Source organism: Pygoscelis adeliae, unplaced genomic scaffold, assembly GCF_000699105.1.
Source record: "Pygoscelis adeliae isolate BGI_AS28 unplaced genomic scaffold, ASM69910v1 Scaffold227, whole genome shotgun sequence".
NCBI lineage: Eukaryota > Metazoa > Chordata > Aves > Sphenisciformes > Spheniscidae > Pygoscelis > Pygoscelis adeliae.
The window spans coordinates 1,135,745-1,159,627 of NW_008825100.1; the positions used below are offsets into that span (position 1 = coordinate 1,135,745).

Consider the following 23,883-nt stretch of genomic DNA (forward strand, 5'->3'; position numbering starts at 1 on the left):
GCATTTAAGGTAGAAATAGCAGCTGAAAAATATTGGCGTGGAAAGAAACACAAATGACTGTGGCCAGAAACCCAAGGAAGAGCATAATGTTTTGGCCCATTTTGCCTTGGAAAATAACTCTGGTACTACACAGGACATAGATGAACAGATGTGCTTCAAGAACCATTGATCTACAGCAAAGTCCCACTTTTGGATACATACACAAGACTCCTAGCACGGTCCATGGGACTTAACCACGTGTATCTGAGCATGGAGGTATCCTCCAGGTGTACAGTGTTAAAGCACGCTTGATCTTTGGAGGGTTGCTCTCCTGTGCTCTGGTGGGCTCGACCTCACTATTTGCATCTCTTGAGTTAAGCCACTTCCTCCGTTACTTGCTGAGGTGCTGACATGCTGACGCAAGTGTTTGCTCAAATGCCACTGCCTCCATTTTCTCTGAACTTCCAGCTGAACCTAGGTAGAAAGGTCACAAAATACTTAGTTCAGCTAGTTTATCTTGGAGCCCTGCATTGCGGAGAGCAGTATAACAGTAGAAGGAGAGCGGGTTACCTTTGCCAAGGTTTGGATTTATTTATTTAACCCCCCATTTAAGGGGTTAGGGTAGGGCCTGTTTCTTGTCACTTCTACTGATACTGTTGTTGCAGCTACGCAATTTTCTGTTAACCTGTTTTTCTGTTTAATTGCTGGTGAAACTGTTCACAGAGTCCAGCTGTCCTTAATAAGTGTTTGGTTTAGATTTTTCAAAGATTTTTATTTTAGTTATAAAAATGGGACATTTTGGCACTCAGGTAAAAAAATGCAGATTTTCTTTTCAAAACAGCTTTTTCTGAACCCTGTTAAAGCACCAGTCAAAGCATTTCAAACCCCTTCTATTTCAAAGCAACCTTTTCTTCCAACTTTAAGCACTGGTATTTTTTTGCTTTCTTCCAATAACCTCAGGATCTCCCAGGTTTGGATAACGTTTCCCCCCACCTCTACCAGCAGCAACATTTCAGAGTGCAAGTTCTAGCCCAGAAGCCTGGGAGTTACCATACGACTACAAAGGAAACGGTCCCTCTTCCAAAAGCTTTACCTTATGAGAGTCCTAATAAACCTGGACTGGATACAGCTTTTGATAAATTCCCTCCCAGGGATCAAGCAAAGAAAACAGACATGGGATGACAGATAATAGCACCATGCGTCAGAACCAGTTGATTGTCAGTGTGACCGTGTGCGGGATGGTACTCCCACCCTCCATTCCCAGACAGTAATAATGCTATCTGATTTACAGAAGGGCTGCAATAGTTGAGAGGTGAAGTTTGCATCTGGCATACAATTACTTAGGCTTGCCAGGTCTAGGAGGTATTTCACGGTGACGTTAGGTAGCTGGGAAGAAAAGCCTCAGATAAAACATGTAATTCATTGGAGAATGTATCCTACTGATTAATGAGGCATGCTTGAACAATAAAAAAGAATATTATACACACAAAACTCACCTCACCATTAAGAAAACAATAAAGTACAGCCACGACAAAGCCCTAAAAGATAAAAGAACCGTGGTCACAGAATTAGAACTGCAGTTTCAGCTTTTGAATGGGGATGAGGCGTCTCAAGGGAAATCAGACAGCTTGGTTTTGCCATTGGGACTCTGCTCTGTTGCAGAGTTATATGTTATACCTCGTTTTCTTATTTTAAAGAAATAATAGCTTGTCAAATATTACCTGGAATGATCCAAGAGCCAATTCGAAAAACAGCTGAATTTCCATTGTGCCGCTGCTTGCATCTTCGGGGAAAAAAGCAAAGATGATATAGTGGACCCCAAAGAGAGGGATGAGGAGAAGTGTTGACTTTGCAAGTCTCCTGAGAATGAAAACAGAGGGGAAAACTGGTGTAGAAGGAGCAAGAGGAGCTCGGGTGGGCTCATGTGGCATAAAGTCGCGATGTAAGGAACATACTTGTATTGGTTGAAATCACTGCTCTGTCCTTCAGGTGAGCTGAGCTTCCTCATCAAGATTCTTAAAATGTTGACAAAAAGAATGAAATTAATCTGAAAAAAACAAAAGGAAGGACGTGAAAAAAAGCCCAAACAACAAAACCAAATGCCCAATAACCACTTACGTAACTGCCAGGTATCAGCAGAGCCAGTCTGGGGTGTTTTGGCTGAGCAGGCAGAATAGAGGGGCTGGGGCTGGCCTGCCCACATCCCTGTCCCCCTTCCAGTCCCTCCCCCTCCAGCCTGCCCAGCCACCGTGGGCTCCAGTGCCGGTTGCTTTCCCCGCCGGTTTGCTGCAGCTTTAGTTATGGGGACGATCAGGGCTTATTATCCAGACAAATCACCAAAGGGCAGGGAGACCAGCTGCACCGGTAGGATCCCTTCTGGCTGAGGGGTTCAGACAGCCTCTGCACAGTCTGGCCCCGCTTCGGATGCCAGCAGAGGGACAGCACCAGAGCTGCCACTTGCTAACTGGGACTGCAAATGCCGTTTGTTCCCTGCCAAAAGACACAGCATGGTTTGGGATGATGGAGGCAAAATGGTTAAAAGTGGGGATAGGAGAGAGTCGACACTGAAGTTCTTCCTTTTGCATTTTCCCCCTCTCCAAGGGTGGGTATCAGATAAAAATGCTGATCTGCTGCTTGGTTTGGGCGAGGGTGAAGCAATAGCTGTTTCTGCTCATTTGACCCTCAGGCAAAGAGCGGGAGTCACCCGGGAGGCAGAGCCAGGCCGAGCGCCTCGCTCTCACGGCATCAGGGAGCGACCTGGGCTTTATCTGCCCTTTGCATCAGGGCTTCGGCAGCGCCCTGCGCTCCTCCTGCCCCCGGCACTGCCCGCCGACCCACACCAGCAGCCCTTTTGCAAACACCCTGCACCGTGGCAGGCCCTTAACCCTTCCCTACGCCTGGAAACACCATCGCAGCGATGCATTCTCTTCCTGGTGGCTTGTACGTGCCTGCGGGTGTTGGAGCAGGGCTCTGAGGTGGCGGGTTTCCCTAAGAGAAGCGGGTCTACTGTAGATGGGACAGACCCAGGATGTCCCTGGGTTCCTGAAATTGTTCGATGAAGAGGGAGCAACTGTGGCTGCGTGGTCTGAGCTGCTGAGGGTGTCTGGAGAGGGCTGGAAGTTTGGGGAGCTGGGGAGGGATGAGGAAAGGAGCAGAGCTGGGAGAAGCTAGGAGTGAGGAAAGACTGAAATATTTTGGGGGTGTTTGGGGGAAAAGGAGGTTCAGGTCTGAGGACTCCGGGGTTTTTAACCCAGCAGGCCAGGCAAGAGCTGTGTAGGCTGAGCAGGACTTTTTGCTGATGAAAAACTACTGGGGAAGGGGGGAAGGGGGGAAAAAAAAACTGGGAGGGATTGCCCGTGGGCAGCACAGCAATGAATGTTAGCCTAGGAGCACAAAGGAGTTTATCGGTGTTGATTTTCTGCCCTTTGAACTGCTAAGGATTGTGCGCTGTGAGGAATAAAGAGATTAGATCTGAATTCTGAAGGACTGGCTGTTTGTTTGTCTGTGGCTATCGGCTTGAGAAAAGCCTCTTTTAGGTAAAGAGGCAGGGTCATCCAGGAGGCTCCAGCCTTAAGTGGCTAAGCTAGATGTGATCAGGATTTTGAAACTTGGAAGGGGATAGCGGGTGGCCCTCAAAAGATACATTAAGATTGTGCTTTTTGCCTTGCAGAATGCTTGGGCCTTGTTGGCATTTAAATACTGCCGAGTGGCTCCTGGAGCATAAGGGTTGATTAATTAAGAAAAATAAATGCTGTGGCCTCATTAAGTTGATCATGAATCACTTGTGTGGTCTTCTGCTTGTCTTGTGGGGGTGAAGGATTGCTCAGTGGTAAATGGGAGCAGAACTTTAACCCACCATCTCTGCTGCTTGGGTTTCCAAGAGAGCATGCAAGTGTTGCAGTTCGTGCTTTGCAAACATAATGGCTCCTACTGGCAACACAAAAACCTCAATCAACTCTTGGGTTCTCGCTTGGAGTGTCAGCAGGTTACTTGAGAGTAAGTAGCAGCTTGAGTGTTTCTGTACTAGGGTTTCAGATTGATCATTGCAGAGTGGTCTGCCCCAGAACATCTCAGTTGGGCAGAACAACTATCTCCAAGAAGCAGCTCCAGCCCCTTGGTACCTAAGGCTCTGAAGGTGAGCACCAGCAAATGCTCAAACCATATGTGTTGAGTATTATTTGTACCAAACTGTACTTTACATCGCTACTGCCTTGTACTGGGCAGGTTCACACTGAGTTTCAATGCCTATGCTTTATTTCAGTGAACAATACCATAATAGTATAATTGCAGTCCACTAACACGTGGTGCGTGCAGCCTGTGAGCTGCTTTCATTGCTGAAAACAAAAGCTAATGGTCATGTAAGGCAAGTTGTTTTTGGCTTTGCTGAGAGGGGCATTGACCGGGAGACACAAAGGCGATTGTACTGAACTGTACAGCCACTTCGTTTCTCCTCTGGAGCCTTCCTTGAAACAGTCCAAAACAAGCTTCCACAAGCCGGCCAAGTTCATATGAAATCAACAGGATGTGGAAACCTGATCTTCTTCAGGCTCTTGCTTCTTGGAAGGACACTCTAGCTTTGCTTGTGAACTTAGCTTCGGGGCATTAGTTACTGACTAAATCCTGCTGAGCAGAAGTTGCTTAAGCAGTAATTCATGTGTCACACCAGTTCAGGCACATGTCTAAGATCAGTTCATTAACACACTCCTAAAGCATGTTGAGTAGATGATCTCTGACTTCACAATATTTGAAAATACAGTTTGAATCTGCTTGTTCCAGGAAAGACTTACAAAAATAGACAAAACTACAGGGCCTCTAATGATCCACCAGGTATTGGCATTAGCGTTAATGTCCCAACACCTGTAAAAATAGAAGAGAAGGTGCAGTCAGTTACCAAAACACCGGTGTCTTTTCAAAGGCGTTTAGTCTGTTTTGCACTTCAGATAGGTCCCTCCTTCTACAAAATTAATTTCCTGTTCTCACTTAGCTGCACAACATTTCTGACAGAAAACTATCCACCTACACAGGACAAAAGTACATCCTGCCCTTAAAGTACAACCACTGTTCAAAATTTTGGAAGGGAGAAGAGAAAGGAACAAAGTTTCACTGATCAGAAAGTCAAACATGGATGCCGAAAACATCATGGGCTGAATTCATACTTGAAGGCTACCTCCTACCCTTGAAAATGCTCAGATGAAATTGGAGGCTCTTTCTCAGGTTGCTCAGCTGGACCTCTACTCCCACCTATGCTAGGATCCAGGTTCGCACCACAGCAGGCTGCTGGTTGGTTTGCTTGGCTGCCAGCGGTTAGGAATGAGCAGGACCCTGTGGAGCAGCCTGTGCGGGGGCTGCATGCTCCCCCCGGCATGCCACCTTCCCCCCTACACGCAACTTACCCAACATTTTCATGGAGTTGCCTAGCAGTTGCCCATGCGACCACAAACACAGTTGGGGCACCTGCGAGTGGAAAAGCTAGTTACTGCTCCACAAGTCCATCCCAAAGGCAAAACAAACCCACAGTTATTCTTACTGAAAGGAGAACCAGTACCCCATCCGAGGGCGATGAACTGCCAGAGGAACTTCCTTTCCGAGAAGAAAGAAATAACCAGGAGAGTGTGGAGGTACAGTCCCTCCACAAGGAGCCAGCTGTAGTTAGACATGATGCAATACTGAAAGAAGACCATGGTGAGCTTACACCCAGCCTGAGGAAAGAGAGGATAATTAGCTTCTGCCTGGGTTTGTATCTACCTTCTAACAGAGAGAGCGAGCTGTAAATAAATCTTGGCAAATAGAGATTTTACAGCAATTAGGGGACTAAACAGGTGGCCTTGAGACAGGCGTTCACATGACAAGAAAGCAGGACTGGCACTCGTAAATGCATTAATCAACTGCGTCACTAGCAAGAACCAAACGTGTCATGGACACGTGGTTTTGGGTTACTGTCTCACTTAGAGGACTTTCACTAATACTACCTTATTAGTATCACTGGCACTAATATCACCTTAGAGCAGCACGTGAACGTATGTCAGTCTTTTTTTTCCTAAGGGTCAATAAAGACAAGTTAAAATTTGATCAAAATGTTCTTGTTCAGCAACAAAAATCCAGCAAAACTGGGGGGGTAAAACAAAAAAAAAGCCTTTTTGTTTGTTTGTTTCCCTCCCTAATTCTTATCTTTTGGCTTAAAGCATTGAACATTGTCTCCAGTGCTTCCCCCCCCAGTTTTCAAGATATTTTGCTGCCAATAAAAAGAAAAAGGAAAAAACAATTGAAAATTTGGGAGGTTCCTTTTCCAGGCTCTCTGGGTGCAAACCCATATCTTACTATCAGGTCTCACACTGTAGTATGTCAGCAATATTTAATGTGTTCTCGTACTTTTCCTGCCAGCCCCATCTACCAGGATCTAAAATCCATGTAAGAATCTCCACCCTGGTGGTGTATCCTGCGTTCACGCCCTGAGTCACCCATGTTTAGGCATTTCTGGGTCAATGTGCTGAACTCCTGGTGCCTTCTGTGGACATCTAGTCAATGCAATCAAGATGATGAATGCAGGTACCTACTTCAGACTGACCTGGATGCCCTCTGCTCCAATACTTGTAGGGGCATCTATAGCTGGGAGGAACCGTACCTGGGTTTCTGTGTGTATGCTCCAGCCCGGGCTGCTTTTGTGTCCTCATATAACCGTCACCCATGCAGAATCCCCCAAACGGGGAAATCTCAGCCAGGAACAACCAACACGCAGGACTGAGTGATAGAGAAGGGACAGGGCATACCTTTCCTCTCCCATAACCCCTCATGCTGAATGGAAAGCTGAGACAGAGACTTCCTTCCCTGCACACTAACTACTGCTGGGATCTTGCTGGGAAACTGAGGCGTGGAGCAAGCTGGAAGGCAGAGGGTTACCGTGTATGCCCCACAGTAATTTGTGTCTTCAGAGGAAAACAAAACAGCATCCTTGATGAAGTTGGATGAGGCTCGCAAAATGAACGATGTGAAGAGATGCATGTGGATGTAGTTCCTTGTACAGCGAAGTTTTCTGTTACAAAAAGAGAGAGAGATCCGGTGAAGTTACATTCCTAGCCAACAGCTGTGTAGTGTTTAGCTGCCGGCCGGGTTAAACCACAACACGCGGGTAGCTTGTGGCTGTAAACAGCAGGTTTCGATCCTTATTAATGCTAAACTGACAAATTAGGAACACTGTTTTTCTGTCTGTGAAAGGAAGACGAATGCATTTCCCAAGAGGGATATCCTAGAGAGGACTTTAAAAAGCTAAAGTCACATTTGCTCCACTCAGGTACTAAAACAAGCTGAACGTTGCCAGAAGAATTGTGATTTCACACCAATATGCTTGGTCTAGCCTCCCTCCCTCCTTTCTGGAGTAACATGAACCCAAGGTGTTTATCCAGTCCTGGGTGGATTTATTTGGTTTGCCTGCACAGTGCACTTGTGCCTGCAATGTTTTCTGTATTAAATCTCCACATAATCTGGGTCCAGAGGCCATGCAGCTTGAAGATGAGTTTGCAAAGTAGTTGGGGCTCCTTCTGCCCAGAGATGCCATCCTGACACTTACTGTAAGGGAAATTCATTTCACTGAATAAGCAGCAAAGTACAAATTCCAGGTTATAAGGATGCGTGAAGATAAGCTGACTGTCAGATCGCTGCTGTAAACCTGAAAACCTTCCCAGAAGTCAGTGCAGCAACACTTAGAGCAAAGTTTTAGCCACGGTCTCAAGTGGGAAAAAGAACAGCAGGGGGAAAGACGCTCTGCCCGAGGGACACCGAAGTCATGGGAAGATCTCAGCAGGGAGGTGGTGCAAATGCCAGTCTGCAAAATACGTCCAGCTACATTTTGGAAAGGCCAGGAGAACACAACATGAGGAGCAGCCCATACATTTTCTGGGAGACAAGACTCAGAGATCATTTTTGTCACTGATTTCTGTGAAGGTTTTCAGAAATACTTCCATTTTTAACTTGCCCTGAAAGCCACCAGAAGGATCTGTGTCAGCTGAGATGACCAGAAGTCCTGGCCAAACACAAACCAGAGATGCTTCTCCTCACCTAAAAGAGACCAAGACCGCTAAGGCTATCGTCAGCGTCACGAGGGAGGTGCAGTATCCGATGGTGTACATGGTCTTCAGAGTCATGAAATAGGAACGCTGCAGGGGAACATATATTCACATCTTTAACTTTGACTGTCTGGTAGAAATCAGCCCATAGCAAGAGAAAGGTGTCTCCTCCTATTTAACAAATACATTTTCTTGTAAAATCAGCTACTGAAGTTTTACCCTGAGCAACCCATTCTGATCATTTGGAGGAAGCATTTATGCTGAAAAAGGCCTGTAACAATAACCCCACCTGAGTTAAATCACATCATTCAGTCTCTCCTTAACATGTTCCTCCCCCAGGGCCCCAAAGCAGCAGATCTGCAGTCCCAGGCACTCAGACTCACTCTCGCCTCATTTGTCGTGTCATTGACATTGTAGCCACAAGCGATATCGGGTCTTGGATATGGGTCTGACCAACCCTCGCTCGTACAGTTTCGGTAGACAAAACCTGTGTGGTAACAACAAAAAAAGACAAAACCAGGTGTGATCATTTCCAATTGTATCTTTGTTCTCCTCGGGGGTCAGTCACCAACGTGTAGGACTGCTCCAAGAGCAAAGAGAATATTTTCCCCCAGGCAGTGCACTCTGCATAGCTGGAGGTGAAATACAGCCAAGCTAATTATGTTGATACTTGCCCAGTGTACTTGTGTGGGTCATAATATTGTTTGCCCACTCAGGGATGACTGTGATGGATGTGTTTTTATTAATTACAACATAAATAATACTGTTCGGTACATCTGGTGTTTCTTGGCCAGTATTCCAAGATCAGCAAACACATGACTTGTTCAATCACAGATTCATACTCCATGCAAACCTGATATTTCCCTGAATGCTCCCACCCCCTTACTGTGGTTTGTCATGGTCTGAAGAGAACACAAAACTTTAGATGGTCACAGATTTTTGGTGAGATTCAAATGAAAACTAAAAGGTTTGTCCCCACAGCCAGGTCTGGGCATTATCTTACACTGTTGATGTCCTTGCTTACTTGCAAATTAAAGGCTAGGATGGGATTCCTCTCACTCAGGTTAGCCTTCTGAAAGCTAAATGCTTGAGTCCAACTGTGTCCCTCATGGCTGTCTTTCTAGTCGATGGAGAAAAAGAGGCATTTGCAGAATTCATCTCATTTTCAGACAGACATCTGCAGAGGGCAGTTTGTCTGACCCACTTCTGCTGGGCCGTCTGACTTTTAGACTCCTAAAGCTGAGTGAGATGGATCCCCAGCAAGTTGCAAATGGTTGAATAGGACATGTTTGAACACGTCCATATTCATGTTTGGCACTAAAGTGGAAGTGGGAAGACCTGCCCTACACACCTTACAATCTCATTGGAAGAAAATGACCCTAGCAGGCATGTAGGTTATGCGCTGAAGAGAAAAGAAACTTTTACAAAGAAGTAAAACCACTGCCTGCTGTCCTAATCACATTAATCTGTCAGGTAGGACAGATGTCTGCCACACTTTAGAAACATGGAGTGAAATCTTGGCTTTGCTGCAGTAATGGCAATACTAGCAAGGACTTAGAGAGGGCTTGAAATCAGCAGCCCTTCTTAGTAGAAGCCTTGCCAGAAGGCACCGTAAAAGTCTATTTTTGCCCACACATCTAGCTATAGGGACTCTAGGGCATCCAATTCCTGCAAAACATCCCCGCAGTGTTGAGGGAACAGAGGGAGATGCATGTGCAGCAGCGTTTGGCACCGGTTTATGCTCTTTGGAGCCCTGCTGGGACTGTTGGGACAGCGTCAGGGCTTCTGCTACCTCTGGGCTAATTCTGGTGACCTGACAGCATGTCTGCACTTGATTTGAACTCACCTCTGTAAAACTGCAAGGCACAGCAAACATGCTGAGATCTCCAAGTGGGAAGAGCTCTGGGTGTGTATCAGACTATTATTCTGATGCTTTTATGAACATCTTGTTTCAGCTCAGCATCTTTGGAAAGGCCAGGCTTGCTTTTTAAGCCAGGTTTTCTATACCGTGCTGCAGTGCAGCAACAACAGGAGAGAAACAGCTCTCCCAAACAGTTCTCCCCAACCTGCCTTCACACCCAGCAAGGGAGTGGTATGGTGGCAAATTCTCTACTTCAGCTTCCGTTATTGACACATGTACTTAACTCTGAGTAGAGTGTTGTACTTGTAAACATGCCTGTAACTGTTTTTTGCCTGAGGATGTCAAAGTAGATCAGACAAGAAGAGGTGAAGTTCTGTGTTGGTGTGTGCATGCGATTGTCTTATATGCAAAGCATGGGAGATTATGCAGGGCATACTATATTGATGGACGTGAGCACAATTTTAACAACGCTACTTGCTTATGACACACACGCTGGGGAAACTGCAGCATGTCCAGCTCAGAGCAGACTCGGGGTCTGCAGTCTGTCTAACGACCGGTGCTTGGTGTTTACTGGTGCCTTGGAGGCTTTTGGAGTTGCCTAGGCAAGGGGGAACACTGGCTAAAGGGATGGCTGTGGAACTGGGGCCATTCGATGTGGCCTTCTACTCTGCCTCTGAATCCCCACAGTCGTCACATCTTTCCTCATTTCTTGCCTGAGACACAATGTGCAGGTCTGGATGTGAACTTCAGTTATGTTCCTTGGTTCCAGATTATTTTGTCTCTTTGGCCTGTTATGGGGGAAGGGTCCAGACAATCTGGGCTGCAAATCCAAGTCTAGATGTCAGCACAAAGCTCAACAGCACAGAGACGAGGCTTTGGTCAGAGCTCAGAGCTATCGGCGTCCCTTAATGTATGGGTCTTTGGCATTCGTGGCTGCCCATCTGCTTTGTAAGTGGTGAGGAGAGAAAACTTCTGCTTTTTTTTCAAGCACACAGATCTTTGTTTTTCTTTTGCAAAATTGCTTCAAACAGAGCAACACTGTAGCAATAATTAAACGCATGAGTCACAAGCCAACCACAGTTAAAATCAGAGAAGAATGTGGCTATGAGAATGAGAAGAAACTATTGCTGACTTTGACCCAAAATGCCAGATGCAGAGACCGAAATAAGATGCAAATGCAAATGGACCATGTCTTGGGTTTCTGTTTCAAACACCGTCACTCTGATTATTGTTTATCAGAAGTGGTTCAGGTCTCAGCTTCTCAATAAGGAGCGCAACTAAAGTTTAAAGCTGTTAGACTATCGCCAAGATAATGCAGTGCGCGTTTGAGATGTAATTATGACCTTTGGACGTACAAATTCCTGTTTTCCTCTCCGGTCCGAGGGCCAGAGGCAGGGAGCGGTTCCCTCTAGTGGCTGTACCAGCAGGGATTTCATTTAATACATTTAAGGACGGGTATCACTATGCTAAAGATTTGTGAGTGCATGTCGGACGGATTATTTCCTCAGCGATCTGTGTCTTTGTGTAGTTTATCCTCTGTCTTTAAACCAGATTATAGGATTCAGTGGGCAGCTACTGTTTGTGTGTACAGAAAGTAGCACAGTATTTATTTTAATCTGAATGGCTCATGTCTGATTTTATTTAAAGAGCACTAAGTGCTTCTCCTCTGACTTATTTAATCTTTATTAGACAATCTAATACTTTGTCTCCCATTCCTCCCTCCATAAAACGAATCTGTCTGCTTTTCTGTAAGTACTGGCCCTCATTAGCCCATGCCCTATAACCGAAGAATGAAAAACCCTCTTTCGATTTGAATCATTAACTTGCTAAAGAGAAATGTAAGAACATTTCTTGGGCATTGCTGAAAAGTAGAACTGAACAGAAAGCAGGCAGAAACTCCTACTTAATGACTCATGATTACTGTAGTATACTGGCAATAAATTTCATTTCATTTCTTTCTTAGAAATCCCAGAGAAAGGACAACAAACGTTGCTTGAGCTCATCTCTTTTTGAGTAAGTTGTTTGGTGAGCCATGAAACCTGAGTTCCCATGGATTTGTGCCACTTGTGTGGAGCCTGTCACAACCAAGGGATGAACCCCCAGTGCAGATTTCCTCCTGACAGAGGCAAAAAAGGATCTTTTCCCCCTAACTGGCTGGCTGTTGTGCCAAAACTTGTATGAATGTAATGCTGTGTGAAGTTTTGTCCCCATCAAGCTCAGCTGAGATCAGCCACTGGCTTTAAGAGTTATTAGAAGGGGAAAGACAAAAATAAATAAACACAGAGCCTGAGTGGGGAAAACTCTTTCCTTTAAGAAACCATGCTAAAACCCTGCTTCTCAGGATAGCGTTTACTTCCTGCCCCTTTCTCCACCTGGCTAAGAAAAATAAACACTTAAAACATCTTGCTACTTTACTTCCAGGCTTTCCCAAGTTTAGCTTAGTGTTGGAAATGGAGCCGTTAAGTGACCATCAGTCTTTAAAAGAAGCAGGGACACAATTTCACTTCAAGCTCAGACCTGACAGTGGCATTTTTGTAAATAACACATTTAAAAATAAAATAACAATAAAAAACACCTGGGCAGGAAAAGCTTATTTTTAGCGTTACCTTTTTTCCCAGTCAGCATCTGGAAGAATTCAGGGCAATGAGCGTTGACAGTCTGTCCCACGGCGGACGAAGGCCAGCAGCTCATGTTATCCCACATTCCAGCACATCTGCCTGGGGGGGGCAACAACGAAACACCATGCAGCATCTCCCAGTGGCGAAACACCATGAAATTTCTCCCAACAACACAACACTATGAAACATCTCCAAGTAACGAAACACCATGTAGTATCTCCCAAGAACCGAGGCAGCTACGGGAACAAAGATGCTCAGTACTCTGAAAAGCAAGCTGGATGAGACAGAGCAAGTCCTGCTGAGACCTGTTGAGACCTGGATAGGACAGAACAGGTCCTGCTTGCTTCAAACCAGCCCCAGCAAGCTCCAGGCCCATCCCGTTCTGGTCCTTGACTCCACTGGTCTCTACTAGCCAGACAAAGAGTAACTTGGGCCATTGTGAACTTTGCATCAGGCCCTTGGCTACCCATCTGTCTTCTGGTAACTATTGAATGGCCTTGGAAAGATGAAGGAAACCAGATGTGAATTTTTTAGCTCACTTTTCAGTCTTTCTAAAGCTCCCACTTTGAGCCACCCTGATGTTTTTCTTACATAATCCTTTTGTAAGCAGAAAAAGATACAACTTGACTAGGAGTTTAAACAGCTTTAGAACGATACTGGGGAAAGGGCAGAGAGGAACAGTATCAATGTCGGTCGTCCTTGTACCACCATAAATACTTCTCTGCTTCTTCATCTCTTTCATTATGCCAAGACTGTGCTGGAGTGAATAACACCAATGGACCACTTGCTGGGCTTGGCTGCAGGTCTCAATGGCTTTTCTGCTGCAGGAGAGCAAAACTTCGCCAAGCTCTGCCAGTCCCTGGGACTGTAAAGGGAAGATCATCACATTTACAGGCCAAGGCAAAATGTGGGTTCACACCAATATGCTGGCACAATTTGCCTGTACTACTGTTCTTTCTGAGGCCAGGCCTCTGACAGTGTGACCTGCCTGTTGGAGGGCCCATCTCAGAGCAGCCATTGAACCTGGAGTCCCGCTGGGCCCTCTGCAGGCGTGAGCCCATGGCTCAGTTGCCCTCCCTGTACCTTCTGCCACCTGAGGCCTCCACACCTGCAGGCACTGACCAACAACACCCAGATTCATCCCATTTCCCTCAGTTAGGTGCAGGGGCTGCTTATTTTAAGGTTGGGCTTGTCTTGGTCCCCTCCTACAGTCAGGGTGTGAGGGAGGCTTTTCCAGCTTGGCTGTGTTGCCTTCTGGCAGGGCTGGTAAGAGGTGCATCAGGGAGCCGATGGTCAATGGAGCACAGCATGATGGTGATCTCAACTTAGATATCTTGCTTAGCTGCTAGAAGCTGGCATGGTTGAATTTTGGCCTGTGGTGCAGAGTGTTAATAGAGAAGACCTACAGTTGATGCCCCTTGTGCTACAGAGAAACTGCACTCCTGGTCTTTCTTATTTTGCTTTTATCCATACATAGGCTGAAATAATTCAGGCTGGTTCCCTGTTGCCTCTGCTCACTATCGTTGGTTTTAGCAAAGCCTTCTCTGTGGGTTTTGTAACATGACAGGGAAAAAAGAGGCCACTGGAGCATGCCAGGACCACCCTACGCCTGGCGGGTCCTGGCATGTGCAGAATGCCCTGTACGCTCACTGAAAGCAGAAGGGAGGAAGTGCTGAGTGCTCTCTTCAAATGCTTCATGCTTTATAAGGCCAGCCTCCATTAGCCTGACAAAAATATTTACATTTCTATAAATTTATTGATTTCCTCCTGCACAACAGTCCTAGTGCCTGGAAATACAGAGCTTTTCACAGCCAGGGCACCTCAGCTCTGGTGTCCTTGCTGTGCCAATATTTATAGGACTTGGTAACCGTTTACTTCAAAGCAATAGTTTAACGGCAAATGAAACATCACCTTGGGTGATATTTATGCCTAGCCGTGCTGTTGGGTTATCGAACCTTCATGCCAACACCACTGGCATAAAGTCCCCAAATCAGACTCAGTGCACAGAAAAACCTGGCAAAATTATGGTGTTGGGATGGTCTCTTCCCAGGAGGAGAAAACAAAAAACAGCCAAGCCATTCCTCCTGCAGGTGGGCTTCTTGCCATTCCTCATGGAACAAAGACGGTGCCACCCACCCCCACCTAGCTAAAGAGCCTCCTGGGTGGAGGCAGAGCACAGCAGCACCTCCCTGATATCCCTGTGCTCTTTGGGACCTCCCTCAAGTAGCAAATACAGCATTTCCCTAGCAACAATACATGGTGTCACCATGACCAAGAGGTCTCAGACCTCCAGCAGCTTCCCTCACCTGCTCCCTGCACCTGAGAGAATTATCCCATCTTCACTCATGCACAAAAAAGAGCATGACCATGACTTGGGTTACACTAATGTAACACTTCTCTCTCCTCCAAGCTAACGGTATCACAATGGCAGAGTCCCTTTTTCCTTACACTGCAGGAGGATAAGAAACATTTACTGCTCAGGTACTTTGTGCCTGATTCACCTGCAACTAATCCTGTGCGTTTGTGCCATTTTCAGAGAGATGTGAGCACTGCAGCAGAGACAACACCGTGGAAGCTTGTCCCCTGCTTTGCCCTTCTTCCTGCCTGCACCAGTCAAAGCTTCTGGGGTAGATGCAGGAAGGATGGGGTATGGAAGGTGATCTACACCCTGCAAAGCCGCCTTTCTCTCTCCCTGCACGACCCACCAAGGACATGCACTGAATCCCCAGAGCTTTATTTCTCTCTTCTTCAAGCTGAAGTTCCTGTATGGGATTTTCTGCACACGGACCTCAGACATGCAGATAATCAAAGGTTGGAGATATTTTCAGATGCATTATTTCCCAGAATAAAAGCATTACTCCATAATTTACCAAGGTAACAAACCCTCCTTGAGTAAAGACCAGCAGAAGGAAATCCCTGGGCTCTCTCTTCAGGAACCAGTACTTGTGGAAAGATGTGCATCTTACCCGTGTTTATTCTTCTGGGGACTCACTGCCAGGAGATGGTGTTTGCAGAGTTACAGAGACAGAAAGGGGCTTAGTCACTCTGGCCACTTTCATCTTAAAGCTTTCTGCTACGTGGGTAGCCCTAAGCCTACAGCACTATGCCTTGTTTGATCTGACTTGTAGTGTTAAAAGAGCAATTTTGACAGCCATTGGAAATGCTTTCTCAATGACTTAACACAATCCTATATTTTTAACTTCTCTCTCTGTAGATTTGGGGAGAGGGGCACAGAGGGTAGAATTATCCTGTTCAAAAATTTCCAGTAACAAAAGGCTTCGGGGGAATTTTTAAGATTTGGATCCAACTTAGAACTGGATTAAGTTTCTGCTGAGGAGCTACTATTTGACAGATAAAATGAGACCATCTGTAAAACGGTACTGCCTGCTAATGCTAGTGCTGGTCCACACCTGCACAGTCCTGTGAAGTTTAACTTGTTTGCATCTTCGGAGCTCTGGTGCAGAGGAAATGCAGAGCTCAGCATTAGAGCCATGTCACAGGATCAAAGCAGAAAAATAGATAGGTTGTCAAACCACCCTCCTCTTCGGTGAAGGGCACCGGGGAAGGAAACAAACAATACTGATTTATTCATATCATCAAACTTCTTATATGTAATAAGACAGATCTGTATTCTGGAGTATCTGGCAACCTGCCATGAGGTACCCCGTCACTGCTACATGGGCATAATGCCCTGAAGATGTGCTCACACCCATCAGTCTGCAAGGCTCACAGGGATAAAACAAAGACAGAGAAAAATGCTAGGCATCCTAAGAAACTAGGCAATAGATCTTCCCTCTGAGTCCTGCCTTTGGGCCAGGTCATAGTGAAATGGTTCTGTGTCTCCAACACTCTCTGCTAGAGAGGAAAGCTTTGAAACTAAGAAAAAGCCTCAACTCTTGCTCCACATGGTAGCTTATCTCTCGCCAGGACACCCTGCACACAGCACATCTCACGGGAGCTCCTTCACTTTCCATACTGGTGAGGACCTTGCCATGTCATTGTCCACAAAAGTCACCCAGAAACAGTTCAGTCTGCGAGATGCTGTGAATGACAGAAATCCATCCTTAGTGGCGATGGCAGGTCATGCACAAAAAATAGTCACACCTGTTGGGTCCATCCAATGTACTCTCCGAGATGCTGACCCAGCTGCTGCCTGGGGGAGCTAACACTCAGTTCATAGGCAAGCTTCAATAATTGCTTGCAGTTATCTCTCTGAGACTCCTTGCACGTGAAAGCACTTGCTCAGCTATGAAAAGAAAGCTGTCTACATGATGAGGACTCAGTACCACAAGACCTTCCCAGGCCAAAAAACTCCTTTATATGATGATAAATCCTCTCTGAAATGCCAGAGCTCTGTTATGTGACAGAAAGTTAGAGCAAGGAGGAAGCAACGAGGACCTTCAGGCCACATGATTTAAATGTTGTCTGTTGGTATTCATTGATTTTGAAGGCAAATATAGTTAAGTAAATTTGCACTTACTGGGCTGACTTTATAAAAATATCCTTGTCCAAGATGAGAAGAATTCCAAATCCTCTGCAATTTGCAAGATTTTGTTGCTGATGTGCTCCCTAGTTGTGAGGACTGCAGTTGAGCAGCTGAGTTAGAAGGCTCCTATGACTCTTCCTGTCACAGTAAGGTCAAAATCCCACTCTTGGAGCCTTATAACAGATCTTACCTGGTTTTCTGCTCCTAAATGAGAGATGCATACAAGGTGCATGCCTCCTATGGGAAGGAATGTGGGGGTACCTGATTTTGAGGCCACCCAGCTCACCTGAGAGCAGTTTTTATGCACATTCATTCAGCCTTTACCTGAGCTCAGGAGTGGATCATTTTCGGGCGTTCTGTTCTTCGCCTCCAGTGAGAGAGTCTCAGCACAGTTTTCTTCCTCCTTTTTCAGGACACTCAAGAGGTCGCAGACAGGCGGGACAGCTCTGATCTGCAAATTTTAAAAGCAGTGGAATCACTTTTCCTCTTAAAACTTACATCCCCTTGACAGGATTTACCTTTCTTATGCTCACATTCCCCATGCAACCCTATCAACTGATTGTGGGCAATATTTCCTTGAAATACAGTTAATGTCCTTGAAATACAGTCAATTTTCCTAATTAAGTCTGCTTTTCTACAGTAGTAGCAAGCAAGCACAGACTGAGTTTCTGCCTTCTCCCTTTTGCTGACATTACCATTATTGAGAAAAATGAATGTGTTATTCTGCTAAACTAAGTACACGAGCAGGATGTTCTTCCAAAAGACTGCAGAAACATCCAGGGCACTGCTGGACTTCCCTAGAGCAACAGAGAATTAATTACTTGCCCCTGGCAGTGTTAAACCATAGACCTCGCAGGTCATTTTCCTGCGCACAAGTGATCCAAATATGTCCACTGGTTGCAGACCACCCAAGCCTGGTTCACTGCTACTGATCAGAAAGCTGCAGGAGCCAACCTGAAAGCAGAATCTCACTCAGATTTTTGCGAGAACCTAGAAGGTAATTTGTCCTAAGGTCATTTTCTCACCTTCCCGTCTTGCCCCATCCTTCTGTCTCACACAGCAGTGTTAGTCTTAACTCAATCCTGATGTAGCAATTAAATGTGCAGTTTATGTTACATATAGCTGGGCCAAAATGAACAGTTTATGTTTTATATAGCTGGACCAAAATGAATGTGCAAAACAGCTACTGACCATTAAAATGGCATGTATTAAAAAACATTGCAAAATGATTTGCAGGACAAGGTCCCAGTTGTTATGTCTCGCAGTAAAAAAGTACTTTTACCATTTCTATTATTTTATCAGTTTCTATTTTTGACAATAAAAATACTGAATATAAGCGAGTTCCCATTACAACAAATTAGATAATTCCTCCCTCATGAACAAAACCAAAAATCTTTATAAATTCCCACTATGGAACTTATATGTACATATATATATATGCGTACGTATATACACACACATACTTAAAAGATTAAAAGCAAGTCATCAGGATGTAGTATTTGAAAAGTATCAGATAGAATTTTTTTACGATGTACTCTGTGCAGGAAAAGTTAACCCAGCAGCATCATATTACTACTCAACCTAATCAATCTGGTAGCATTGCTGGTCACTTTCAGATTAGATTTAGGAGAGAGAATGATCACTGAAAACCTTATAATAAGAAATATTACTTTTCTACAATTAAATTTTAGCTTAACAGACATCAACAACTATATTCCCACTCATTTTGGCTGGAAGTATTCTGGGTATTGTATTTCTGAACAAAGTTTGATCTCTTCAGCAGTGTATCATGCCTCATCTAATTGGTCTGTTGCGTTTAACTTCAGCATTTTTCTCCCCTGTCTTAGTGCATCATGAAATAAATAAACTAAAAACCATTTGCTTTTGCATAATGTAATGAATTTTCTGGAATCACACATGCAAAGAATTCAGATGAAATAAACTATCCTCTGATGCCAGGATTTAAATGCATTTTTAATCCATATAATATTTGAAAAAAAAAGATTTAAAAAATCCATTTAATCTTTGAAAAAAATAGAAATGTCTGACTGGAGTAACATGTCTAAAGAAATGTAATTGCATTTAGTAGTTTCAGTTGTTAGCTGAAGGCTGAATTTGGTAATTTCTAAATACTGACAGATTTTTTAACGTGCATTATTTACCACTCTATTGTTATCTATTTGATTACCAATAGTAAAGCAATTTAGTACATTTTCAGAGGTCACAAGTACAAATGTGACAGTTAAGACCTACAACATACTTCTGCTGTAGTATCTCTGTCCAAAAGTTGCCTTGAAAATGCATTAAAAACCAATATTATTGCTGAGCATTTGAAGCAGCCAAGAGAACTGGTCTGGTCTGCATGCGGGTCGTTAAAGATGATACTGCACATACGTAAAAATAAATGCTAGCAATCACATTAGTAATGATCTCAGAAACAGGAAAATCATTCACCTTAAAAAAAGCTATACAACTTGTGGGCACCATTTCCTTTTAAGAAATGTAGGTCCTAAGAAAGCTTTTGTTCTAGAAAGAGATTTAAAGACTACGTTATTTCTTTATGGCTAGAATGAGGCCGCATGCTTTCAGCACATTCAGCTGTGAAGACCACCCCGATGATCTGATAGAGCATTATTTTCTTACATAAATGTGTTGCTCAAGCAGGAATATAGTGTAGTTAGTGCCTTACAATTACTGTTTTACCCCACCAAGTTATGTCCACCCTACTCTTCTGATCAGATACCGCTGTCTGGTAATAGACATGCGAGTAACCAGATTTTAAACCCAGAGAAAGCAGAGAGCCTCCAGGTGCTGTTTTAAAGACCTTGTTTTCCACAAATGCTGTCCTTTGGTCAGGCTTTGCCAACGCTGGCATCTGATGGGGCAGGCTGGGCGTGAGCGGGGCTGTCACAGGTCCGGCACAGCTGTTTGCTGAGCAATGCAAAATCCCGTTTCCCGTGCCACGGCCAGATAACCCTGCTCCGCTGCCGGCTGCGCTCAGTCTCGCTCGTGTTTACCATCCACAACTGGGAGCAAACAGCCTGCCCCTGCGCCTTGAAATCAAGGAGGAAAATGGGCTCCTCTACATGTGGTTTCTTCGTCTCTTCCTAAACAGTTCACTGAAACAGCTCCCAGCTCACAGGCTGTCAGATTTTGATGAGGGGGCAAGACATCCTCATATTTTGTTTAAAGAAAATATAAGGTACCAAAACCATTCCAAACAGAAATAGCTGTGAGAACTAGATGTCCAGAACAGGCAGTTTGTGATATTGGATAGCAACAGCCAACTACAGTTTTTAACCTGTGAAATGAATGGATCTAAACACTATTTAATATAAATAATATTTGCAGCCACAGAATTCACAGCCATTTAATTTGAAAGTAAGTGGGTTTAGTTTAATGAGAGGATTTAAAGGAGAACAAAAGATGCCTGGCAAAATCAAAATAGGTATTTTGAAGGATTAGAAAGAGAACAAGTGGAAGGAGATGCTCTCAGTGGCACCCTGAGCAACGACATCTATTTACAGAGTCCTTTAGGTAATACCTAAGAATAAGAAAACAAAACTACAAGAAAACCATCACAGTCACTATTTTTATTGCAGAAGACAATCAAAAGGCAAAAAAGTTTGTAGATTACATTCACTCTGAATCATAGAATCATAGAATCGTGTAGGTCGGAAAAGACCAACCTACCTTAAGATCATCGAGTCCAACCACTATCCTAGCACTGCCAAGTCCACCACTAAAACCATGTCCCTAAGCACCATGTCTACACGTCTTTCAAATACCACCAGGGATGGTGACTCTACCACTTCCCTGAGCAGCCTGTTCCAACACTTGACAACCCTTTTGGTGAAGAAATTTTTCCTAATATCCAATCTAAACCTCTCCTGGTGCAACTTGAGGCCATTTCCTCTTGTCCTATTGCTTGTTACTTGGGAGAAGAGACCGACACCCACCTCGCTACAACCTCCTTTCAGGTAGTTGTAGAGAGCGATGAGGTCTCCCCTCAGCCTCCTTTTCTCCAGGCTAAACAACCCCAGCTCCCTCAGCCGCTCCTCATAAGGCTTGTGCTCCAGGCCCCTCACCAGCCTCGTTGCCCTTCTCTAGACACGCTCCAGCACCTCGACGTCCTTCTTGTAGTGAGGGGCCCAAAACTGAACACAGTATTGGGGGTGCGGCCTCACCAGTGCCGAGTACAGGGGCACGATCACTTCCCTACTCCTGCTGGCCACACTGTTTCTGATACAGGCCAGGATGTTATTGGCCTTCTTGGCCGCCTGGGCACACTGCTGGCTCATGTTCAGCCAGCTGTCAAGCAGCACCCCCAGGTCCTTTTCCGCCAGGCAGCTTTCCAGCCACTCTTCCCCAAGCCTGTAGCGCTGCATGGGGTTGTTGTGGCCAAAGTGCAGGACCCGGCACTTGGCCTTGTTGAATCTCATACAGTTGGCCTCGGCCCATCGATCCAGCCTGTCCAGGTCCCTCAGCAGAGCCTTCCTACCCTCGAGCAGATCAACGCTCCCACCCAACTTGGTGTCATCTGCAAACTTGCTGAGCATTAAAATTAAAATGTGTAGGCAGAGCTTGGGTTTTCTCAGAGTTTGAACCAAATCCCCTGGTGGGACAAATAGATTGATTTTTCCATTAGTTGCAATGAAACAGTGATTTTTTACATTTGCCAAGAGTTTGATCCTTTCCCAACTTCTCACACCCAGGCTGGACATATTTCAGTCTTGGCTTTCTATGCTTTCAAAATATGAATAAGCTGAGCAGCACCTGGAGATCACAGCCCAGGTTCAGCTGTCCTTCCCAACCAGTCTGAGTGCTCAGAGCTCAGCAGTGACAATCTGCCACATAAATTCCCAGCAAAGTGACAAAGCTAAAAGAAAGAAACCAAACTTTGCGGGTCAAACATTGCTTTGCATTCCTTCAGCCTGAGTAAAGGGAGGCTTTGGTAGTGGTGGGCATTCCTCCTTAGGGGATTGCTTGCTGGTGTAAATCAGCAAAGCTTCTCTAAATGGCATCAAATCTTTTCTCCTTCATCACAGAACCTGTTGTGTTTACCAAAGCAGGTTAGTAACACTGCTGCCTTTATATAGATGGGGAACCTGAGGCATGCCACTGTCTTTATATAGGTGGGGAAAATGAGGCATCTAGCATCTAGCCATCTGGCCACTGTCAATTATTGCAGGAAGCACCAGAAGCAAGAATAAAATAAAAAAATCCCAGCTTCTACACAGACCTTTTTAAACAAAGACACCACGACTTCATGGAGTAGAGGTACACTTACTGAGACAACATGTGATTCCATGCAATTGGGAATAAATAGCTCTGAGCACCTACCAGGACGGATGAAATCCAGAAGATGATCACCCAGATGGTCCACATAGTCAGTCACAGCCTGTTTCCTTCATCCCTTGCGCACCAGAGGACACCGGGCTGTCTGTATGCTCTCCAGCGTGGCTCTTAGCTCCTTTCACTTCATGCCTTTCCCTCCTCACTTTTCTTCCTTCCCAGCTTTGACCATCCTTAGCCAATGTTTCTCTCCAGCTGCTGAGCCCTAGAGAGCATCAGCAATGACAGGACCCCCCCGTTTACCCCCCAAGCTCTCCTCCTCCTCTGCAGAAGCCTCCTGTCCCAAGAATAACAGCACCTCTGTTGAGCATGTTCCTACTATCGTCTGCCTCCCTTCCCGGCTATTATTCACTGTTATCGACGGGTGTCGCTGGGGAATGATCATTCCTCATGTTCCCATGATAAGGAACCAAGCAGGACTCCTGTGTAAGATGTCAGCCCCACAATAGTAGAGGTAATCAATCAAGGGGAAATACAGCCCTGCAATAAGAGCCCTGCTGAGAAACAGGATTGGAGGAATGCGATTCAGGCTGCCTGCACTGCTTCTGCTCCCAACAGCTCTGCACATGCCTCCCGCAGGAAGCATATATCCCCGAGAGCCAGAAATCAGGAGGCTGGCAGAGCCTGCTGCAGCAGAGCCGGCTACCTGCGTCTCCCACCCAGCCCAGGCGAGCACAGCTGCCAGAGCTGAAGACAACCTCGAGTCTGGGGTAGGCACCAGAGAAAGGTCAAACGGGATCTTGTCTTCCTACCCCTTCCAAAGAGGACTAAATGCTCCCTGGACTTCGCCCTCTCATCCAACATCCAGAGAAACAGGCAGTCTGCATTTCGTCCCGATGCTATACGTTGCAAGATGTCATTGCATTTGGACCCCTGTGGTACCTCGTGGTGGGATGTAGATTCGAGCCATCCTGGGTTCCCCACAGGCAGTTCCTCAGCAGTCCCCTTCCCTGGCAGCAGAGCGCTCTTTGCTTTTCCAGGTTTTGTTTCTGTGGCAAAACTATTGTAAAGGGGCTATGTGCTTACCCTGGGTGTGGGCTGCCAGCTGCCAAGGCAGGCGCTCCAAATCCTTGCTTGCCAAGTTTGCTTGTAGCACAATAATGAATACAGCCTCAAAAAAGAGCCAAAGTTTGCACTGTGCACTAGTGCCCTTTCTTAAAGCACTGCAGTCCTCAGCTTGGTAAAGTGTCTTGAAACACCTTTTACCACCTTTCCCAATTTACCGTCACCCATCACCCCAGGCAGGTCAAATGTGACGAGGGGCTGCCCAAAACTCAGGGTCTGTTCTCCAATCTACTGAGGGTGTGCTCCGGGTCTACCGGTAAAGTCAATGACCATGGCCATAAAACATCTGGCTTGTTACCTGTGCACTGAAAATCCAACTATTGCATTAAGCAATTTGTCCACTGAGCAGCACAACAAAGGAATCCAGGTTTCCTAGTGAGTCTTGCCCTTTTCCATGCCCACTCTGACCACAGTAACTCCAGCTCATCTCTATATGTGCTCCTTAGGACAGCTGAATTG

The 23,883-nt window shown here is 45.5% G+C and overlaps 1 protein-coding gene across 1 annotated transcript; it reads right to left on the minus strand.

The window, feature by feature from the left end:
• Positions 1-271: 271 nt before the first annotated feature.
• On the minus strand, positions 272-22,392 carry SCTR (secretin receptor). Its single transcript, XM_009327117.1, has 13 exons — positions 22,348-22,392; positions 17,329-17,455; positions 12,507-12,617; positions 8,423-8,526; positions 8,032-8,129; positions 6,877-7,009; positions 5,525-5,678; positions 5,373-5,433; positions 4,767-4,836; positions 1,935-2,026; positions 1,701-1,839; positions 1,476-1,517; positions 272-453 (listed from the first exon to the last, which is right to left on the minus strand). The coding sequence occupies exons 1-13, from the start codon at positions 22,390-22,392 to the stop codon at positions 277-279; spliced, it is 1,353 nt and encodes a 450-aa protein (XP_009325392.1). The 3' UTR covers positions 272-276.
• Between the last annotated feature and the right edge of the window lie 1,491 nt (positions 22,393-23,883).